The sequence below is a fragment of the Lytechinus variegatus genome, chromosome 4, assembly GCF_018143015.1.
Source record: "Lytechinus variegatus isolate NC3 chromosome 4, Lvar_3.0, whole genome shotgun sequence".
Taxonomy (NCBI): Eukaryota; Metazoa; Echinodermata; class Echinoidea; order Temnopleuroida; family Toxopneustidae; genus Lytechinus; species Lytechinus variegatus.
This window is the reverse complement of record NC_054743.1, coordinates 36,355,152-36,363,540: the sequence shown is the minus strand read 5'-3', so window position 1 is coordinate 36,363,540 and position 8,389 is coordinate 36,355,152. Positions and strand designations below refer to the sequence as shown.

The following is an 8,389-nucleotide window of genomic DNA, read 5'->3' as shown; positions in this document are numbered from 1 at the left end:
TTATAGGTGTAAAACTAACACCACCAATTTAACACAGGTGTAAAATAACTGGTGTGGTCCTCTATGTACACCGGTTAACACCACAGTTTTTGCTGTGTAGTTGAGATTGGAACCCTCACAATAGCGAGTTTTCGCAACTGCAACGTCGACGAATTCAAGAACACAGTAAATGGATTGAAACTGCCCATGTAATGACAATGAACAGCTGCGAGGTCTATGTCGAACATTTGTGGACCGGAACAGCATTTTCGTCCTCAGTTTCGGCGCTGATGACAAATTGCAAATACGACGTTTTTCCAGAGTTCAGGACCAAACTAATGTTTTGAATCACTAAGAATCGACAAAGACTTCTTGGTTATCCCTTGCCATTGAAGGGAATTTGAAATACATTTTCCATGTGCTTAAATCCGTCGAACACCGTGAAATGAAAAAAAAAACTATTTTTCAGCAGGTTATACCGCCAAATTGACGAATTATTCACAAATTTTAAAATGGTCAACGATGAATCTTTACATTCTCGAAATAGCGCGGAAAGGACTTGAGAACTCGGCGATTCCTCTCTAGTGTTGTCTCTTCGTGTTGACGAGATGCCGTATCTCATCTGTCACTTTTTAAAGTTTTTATATAGACCCTACCGTCCGTATGGGATCTGTTCATACAACTTAATCCATTTGCAGTAACAGTTAAAGGCTACTGAAATCCTTCAATCTGATTGGCTGAGATGAAATTTGTTATAGAAACGGTTCATTTGTCATTCTAACAAATCATTATGAAACAGGTTTAGCTCTTGTTTAAAGATGAGGTTTAACAATGGATAGCCAATTGTAATAGCATTGATCCCAAAACGACAGGTTAAAATTATCAACTCATAATAAACATTCAAATATGTAATTCAGAACTATCTGGAAATAATTTCCTTCATCATTAGAGCATTAAAAGAGCACGGTAAACATTGGAAATATACTATGAAATAAAAATTATGTAATTTTTGGCCTCCCATGATTATTTTAGCAGAGAGTTAGACCTTGGCTTGATGTGCTGGATACTTACTTTTTGCAGTCCCGGATGAAAGATTTTGAATGAGGACGGGCTGATTTGATTATGTATATCGTGTTCAGAACAAGCGGCTGAATCTTGTCACCGCGTCTTCTCGTGCCCCACAAAGCTTGGTTGATTTGATTTGATTTACCAATATATAAAAAACAATACATATCAAATTACAACAAAATATAATACATGATGAAATAACATTGGATGGATCGCCCTACTCAGATGAGCCATTACAGCACAACTGCTCTGCCGAGGGGTCCAGCCAAGATACTGCACTTCGTCGTCTTCAAGGGCCAAAACGGAGAATTGGTACATTTTGTTTTAGGACCATTACGGGGTCACTGTTGAAGAGTTTCCTGGTCTGGCTATCTTGCTATCTATCAGTCAACATTATCCATGTAGGATCCAGAAAGTGAGGTCGACGAAATGTCGGATTTTTTTTTTTGCTGCTTCCTTCAAGGATCCCATAATTAGTGTTGGCAAGATGTTATACCACAACTCCATGGTCATTCCGCGTATTTTCGCCTACCCAGATATACAAGCTGATGTGATACCATACTTTTGTTTTTGCCTTCTAGATTAAAGGTTGGGTCAGTGAGATGCTGAATCTCACCAACCGTCTTCTTCGGACCAGGAAAATTCGGGTTAAAGAGATATCCGATTCAATTATATCCGCACACTCGGACCTAAGACATGTGAAAGGTTTACGAGATGCCGGATCTTATGTTACAGCATCCAAGACTAAAAATTATGGGAATTGACTGACAATTATTTTATTGGATTGAATTGAATACGTATGGAAGCGACAAAAATTGTCAAATAAAATGAAACTTGTGTATCTGCGATTAAACATGATTATGAATAACAATCAATGTCTGAAAATGCGTTCAAAAATTACATTAAATGATTTGTTTTAGCTTTCATTGACATTTTGGGAATGGTGTAAAGTTTGTTCAAAGTAAGTGGCATTTTACGAAGGGTGACAACCATATCACAGGGAAAATGTTGACGGATTTTGCAGCGTGTCCATGGTGTATTTCCGTGATGGTGTTGAGCTTTTAAGGTGTCGCTGAAAAACAAACGAAATATATATTGGAAGTTACAATCTTCAGAGATTTTATCGTAAAACAAATCAAATCATATTCAATCTTAAGAGATTATAAACATATCAATTTTATTAGACCCAATACCATCTTATGTTTAGGCAAAGACTAATAGCAATACTTTGAAATCTACATTGGTTTCATAATTATGCTTTGTGTTGTTTCTTGGTTAAAATAGTTACGATGATACACCAACCTGGTGGAGTGAACTTTCACTGATGATGCTCTTGCACACCACCATTATCACGGTACAGGACTATTTTAAACTTTTTTTCGAGTTCAGTGTCAAGTGAAAGGCCATCACTTGCCATTGTAATAATCCATTTTCTTATTTAGAGAATTATTATACGATAAGCAGCTGCATGAATAAATTAACGAATGAATAAATAATGCTAGTAAATAAATAAGCGGCCATGATTCAATTCTTACCTGACGACATAGGACTTTCCGTTGTCGCGGACAGGCTTCTGGCTGATGATACTAAAACGAATATAAAAGGATGATGATATAAAAATTATAATGAACAGAAAAAAACTATTCCCAACCGAATGATGGTATTTCATTTGTTACAACGTAATAGATTTGGTCATTCTGGAGTCGGTTTCGCCAGTGTGAATGGGGCATTAAAGAGAACAAGATTTGTCAAAACGGTCAGACAGGCAAGAACAAAAAATATATAATCGATTATTTTCTTACGGACATGCAGGCCCTTCCGGAGCCTAATTACAAAAGGAAGGCAGAAGATTCGACCCAACCTTAACATTTGATTAGCTATGTAACACTGATTCTATAATCATGAAGGGCAACAACTGAACTTCTTTTTCCCAAATGAGGAAGAAACATCACTTAACTATTGGGACTCTTCTACTGGTGGTATAATAAATTGGGGGCTGTTTTACTGTTGTAGGTGATGAATTTGATCCCGTCAGGAGATGTCTTCATGTCTTTTATTGTTAATTGATCAATTATGGAGTACCAGATATATATCATAGTCACCGGTAGTAAAAAGTTCAACCTCTATTTTTTTTTATTATTTTCTTTTTCTTTAACAATGCCATTTTAACACACGAGTCGTGAAATCTATACTCAACCACGCCATCTCTCGGTAGATATGTTAATAAAACAAGTAGAAAGAATGGCACAAAAAACGCAGCCTTCCTTTTACTAATCTTTTTCATTCCCTATCTATTACATAATTATCTTGTCCAGTTTGTACTTTACCATGGCTAAACAACGGATTATCGTGAATGTAAAAAATATTAAAAGTGTTTGAAAAGAGCTTTTCATGTAACAGAACCTACGTGAAATTTTCCTCCAACTTAATGGTAACAAGGAAGGAAATGTAAAAAAAAAATATAAAGAATTGAAAACCATGGAAGTGGAATTAAATTTCCTTCATTGACTGATTGATGCCCTCTTATGATATCGACTTACCGGCAAAGTAAATAACGAGGCTGACGACGAGCAGGATAATGGTGACGACGAACATAGACATGCAAATTGTTAGCTCTCTTTCGCGTATCCGTTTTCCTTCAGCAGTGAGGTCGTGCCTCGTCGTGGGGAAATCGCCCGCCCGTTCGACGTCCATTCCGTTCGGTCGAGCAGGGATGGTTGGGATGGCTCCATTCATCGTATCGTACCCTCGATGTTCGACCTCCGAAGACCTCTCGGACGATGTCTCGTTGTGTTCCACGACTACGACATCGAGGACTGCTACCTCTTCTTGGTGGTCACTGACTTCGACGGGTTCATTGACATGATTGGTGTTCACATCGTCATCGTTCTCCACTTCATCTCGATCTACTCTGTCGGTTTGGACGTCGAGTTCGTAGGTCGGGTTAGCGAACACTTCTTCTTCCAGATGCGATGACGTATCTCTGCCGACTTCGTCCTCCAAATCATTGTAATCGGCATCGGGAATGTAAACCTGATATCACAATGTATATAAAGAAAAACAGAATGTCGAAAAGGAGACCTCGGACCTTTTGAAATATTTTTTTTTAAAACCACCTAGTATAACCATCACAGTCAAATGAAATCGTGTAATCTTGAATGAAACCAATGTCAGAATGTATCATAACAGAGATGTATAGTCAAATTATTGTAATTTTACAGAATTCTGTCTAGAGATCAATAATCAAATCTGTAATTAATTAATATTACCGGAAGCTGTGAGTCCTCCATTTCCGAAAAGTATTCACGTCAGCCCTAATACACCAAAATTGCCTTTGTGTCTATTATCTGATTCAAGACGTAACATGGAGTCGTAAATGTTTGAACCTTTGGTATCAAACAGTAATAAAAGTCGTTCCAAGGCAATCCTCTAGATGTATCTTGCACGATAATATCTATGTAAAAAGGTTTATGTTAGTTGTTCATTTCATGGAAAATTTTGCCACCGATCTGTTTGTTTTGTTTTGTTTGTTGGTTTGTCTGTTTGATTTTTTTTTTTTTTTGTTTTTTTAGGGGGGGGGGGGTAACTCGGCTATACAAACGGGTGACGATCAGCATTACATATAGTTGTATGCCCCCTGTCCACGCTTCCTTTATACATTATTCAGCTGTCCATCTATCGGAGTCTATCTTGGTCAACAACAATTAATGGAAATTTTTGAATGATTGACGCGTTTTGAATGATTTTTGTATAACTCCTACTTGTGCTGGGCCGATATCACTGATGGCAGTATTACAGACAGAACTGATCAAGAGTAAAAGTCCACTCACTACGAGGTTTCCATGCAGCCCATTGCGTGTTTTATTTGCTTGCACCTTATGGCTGCATATCTTGAATTTTATATCCGATTTTATGATGTTCATGAAAATATGTTATAGTCTAAATTCAATAAATGGCTTGGTGTAAAACTATATTGTGAGGTACACAATGTATTGAGTAATGGATGGACCAATGTTTACTTAGATTTAAAACACTGTAAAATCTGTGGTGTTAAAACTGACACCAACTGGTGTTAATAGAGGACCACACACTGAGGTGTTAAAATTACACCCTAAAGATTGAACATAACACCAAAGTGTGTAAATGTAACCACCAAAGGTGTTGTTATAACACATATAGGTGTAAAAGTAACACCACCAATTCAACACCGGTGTAAAATAACTGGTGTGGTCCTCTATGTACACCGGTTAACACCACATATTTTGCTGTGTAGTAAAACTATATTTCGGCAATATGATAAGAAAGAAAGATCTTCCTCTGAAACTGTACGCCTTGTCATTCTATTATGAATATTTCTTAGGGAATAATATTTACTCCACGGTCACCAGCAAGATTTTATGTATCACTAATACCAGGAAATAAATAGTCTCTTCTACAAACCGTAAAACGAAAAGTTTCATGCAAACTATGACGTAATAGGCATATTAAAACAAATAGGAGGACGTGTCGCAGGCCGAGATGCTGCTAAAATACTAGTGCAAAATGGGGGACTTGCCGGCATGCCCCCCAAAAAAAAAGAAAAAGAAAAAGGGTTGGGGGTATTCGGAGAACAAAGTGAAAGAACAGTAAGGGGGGAAGAAAGGTGTGTTATTTACTGAATATTATGTAATATATCTTTCACAAAATTAGACGTTCGTTTTAAAAATCGAACGATTATTGCTCACTCGCTTTGTTTTTTCTCGGGACTTCTAAGGCATTTTGCCTTGCGCGCCATCTTGTACCCCTCACTCTGTTTATTGCTAATTTCGCCATTTGTTACCAATTAGATGGCGAGAAAGCACGACAAACAAGTCAAAAGGTGAACATTTTCAGTATTCTGAATAAAATTATTCAGCAAGAAATGTATCCATACGATGCCTCACTCAACCCAGGTGAGGGCTAGACCTGGCAGACATTCATTCGTTGAACGCAGGAATACCAGCTTCACTGAAGCTGCATTTATGGTAGAGCGCTTCGGTGTATTGAGACTTCTGATAAAGTAATTGATTAAGGAGTGTAAAAATGAAGTGCTAATTTAGCACTAAAAGTGCTTGTATAACGAATGCACTACGAGCGCTGATTTTCTAATTCAAATTTGAACTAGAAATGCAGCACTCGTTGTGCAGTCACTGTACAGGCACTGTAGGTGCTAAATTAGCACTTCATTTTTACAGTGAGTGTTAAAGATAATGTGCCCTACAATAGCAGTACACATAAAAAATTGTGGTGTTAACCGGTGTACATAGAGGACCACACCAATTATTTTACACCGGTGTTAAATTGGTTGTGTTATTTTTCACCTATAGGCGTTATTAAAACACCTTTTGTTGTTACATTTACACTCTTTGGTGTTATGTTCAGTCTGTAGGGTGTAATTTTAACACCTCAGGGTGTGGTCCTCTATTATCACCAATTGGTGTCAGTTTTAACACCGCAGTTTATACAGTGTAGTGTAAAATTAGCCGTTAGTTGATTTAGTTGTTGCTACAGGATAAAGACTTCTTACTGCACTATGCAATCTTACATTCATTTTGTGAAATTTCAGAAAACTGGTAGTTGGTGAATGAAAATTTAAGAATTTCCTGAAATAAAACTTTATTTTCTTTCTTTTAAACTACGCCTGTTCTGTTAAATTGCAGAAAAGGTCCTGTTATAGCAACTTACAGAATGATTCTGTATTTCTTTTAGTAAAACTCTAGGTTTATATAAACTGTTTTATTTAACAGAGCAGTGTCGATTTTATACTGGATTTTATACCAATTACCCCCATTTCAATCCGAACCTGCATCGACATGCGTATAAATAAGAATTGAAATACAGACAGACAAAGACAGTAGATATCAATCAACGAGAAAAACAGCTGAGTGAGTGCGCCACCTCGTGACAGCTGATTAAAAGAAGAGCATAAAAAGTTGAAAATAATCCAAAAACCAACACGAATATCCATCAAAAGCAGTCAACGTAAAAATATAATAATGATAATAATAATAATGATAATAATAATAATAACCCTGTAATCCTGGAATAACCCTAGATTTCTGGAAGAAGTCCGGTTGCTGTTTAATATACCAACAGGACATCAAGTTTTGGACAATGGAAATAATAATAACTATGATAATGATAATAATACTACTACTACTACTAATAATAATAACAATAATAATGATAATAATATGGTGTTGATCAATCTATTCTGGTATTAGAGGTTTGACCAAAAGGGGGGGTTGATGTAATATAAATAATACTCTTTAAGTTAAAGGGATAGGCCCATGACATTTTCCGCAACCATGCCGTACCTCTCAGGGCCTGGGAATTTTTTTGAAAGTAGGGGGGGGGCTAACTATGCAACATAAAATCACAATCACAATTTTTTTTGCCCACATTAATTGAAAGAAATGTGGGAGGGAGGGAGACATGAGTATACCCTGAATGGACAAGTACTCTCCAACAAAAACTTGACTTGAATAAAAAGAGAAAAATCCAACAGGCATAACAATAAAAATATTCTCAAAATTGGATGGGAAATAAGGAAGTTGTGACATTTCAAAGGTTCGCTTACTAGTAATTTTCACAAATGATTTATATGCACATCCTGGTCTGTATGTAAATGGTGGGATCGATAACATCGCCCATTTACTACTAGTATTTCTTTTAAATTTCATTGTATGCAATAGTGTAATTTTCTCTTCATTTGCCATTCTATAAACATAGTTTTATTCCTCCCTGAACATGTGGTATTCCCATTGTTTTAGTATTTCGTGGTTCATTCAAGTTGGTCATTATTGTGGAATCTGTAGAAATTGAAATACTGTATAATTCAAACAGTAAAAAAAAGGTGAGTGATATCATTGACTCTTATTTGAATATCACGGAGTTAACCGTTTGTGCAATTATAAAATGTCACTTCTTTCTTATTTCACAATCGAACATGATGAAATTTTCAGCTTTATGCTTGTTCAATTTAAACCAATTGAGTCATATCGATATTTTTTTCTGGGGTGGACTTGGCCTTTAATTTAGAAAATATGTCTATCATGATTTGTTTTACACTGTTATACTACCTGACACGCGGAAGTTGTTTGGCAGTAATCGTTGTATGCCACATACCGACATGTACTAATGATGGGTGTGTATCCTTTTTATTCATTATCTTACCGAGTAAAGGGAAAAAAAAGCAGCAGTTGTTTCTTATAAACCCTCTTTTCATTGTATCCTCGATTGTCCTCTGCTTGGCCGCACTGTACACACACGAGATGCATTTGTCAATTTGAAGAGATAGATATTTCGTCACGAAAAGACGCAA

General features: G+C 36.5%; 1 protein-coding gene across 1 annotated transcript; it reads right to left on the bottom strand.

The window, feature by feature from the left end:
• Positions 1 to 1,657: 1,657 nt before the first annotated feature.
• LOC121412676 lies at positions 1,658 to 4,395 on the bottom strand. The gene is made up of 4 exons (XM_041605452.1): positions 4,317 to 4,395; positions 3,588 to 4,080; positions 2,583 to 2,633; positions 1,658 to 2,119 (listed from the first exon to the last, which is right to left on the bottom strand). Exons 1-4 carry the CDS (start codon positions 4,335 to 4,337, stop codon positions 2,109 to 2,111), a joined length of 576 nt encoding a protein of 191 aa, XP_041461386.1. The 5' UTR covers positions 4,338 to 4,395; the 3' UTR covers positions 1,658 to 2,108.
• Positions 4,396 to 8,389: the final 3,994 nt, after the last annotated feature.

Excerpts from the sequence above, each read along its gene's own strand:
- LOC121412676 (XM_041605452.1), bottom strand. The coding sequence starts at position 4,337 with ATGGAGGACTCACAGCTTCCG. Across the intron at positions 4,081-4,316 it reads TGGAGGACTCACAGCTTCCG|GTTTACATTCCCGATGCCGA; the intron begins GTAATATTAATT and ends TTGTGATATCAG. Across the intron at positions 2,634-3,587 it reads CCTCGTTATTTACTTTGCCG|TATCATCAGCCAGAAGCCTG; the intron begins GTAAGTCGATAT and ends TATTCGTTTTAG.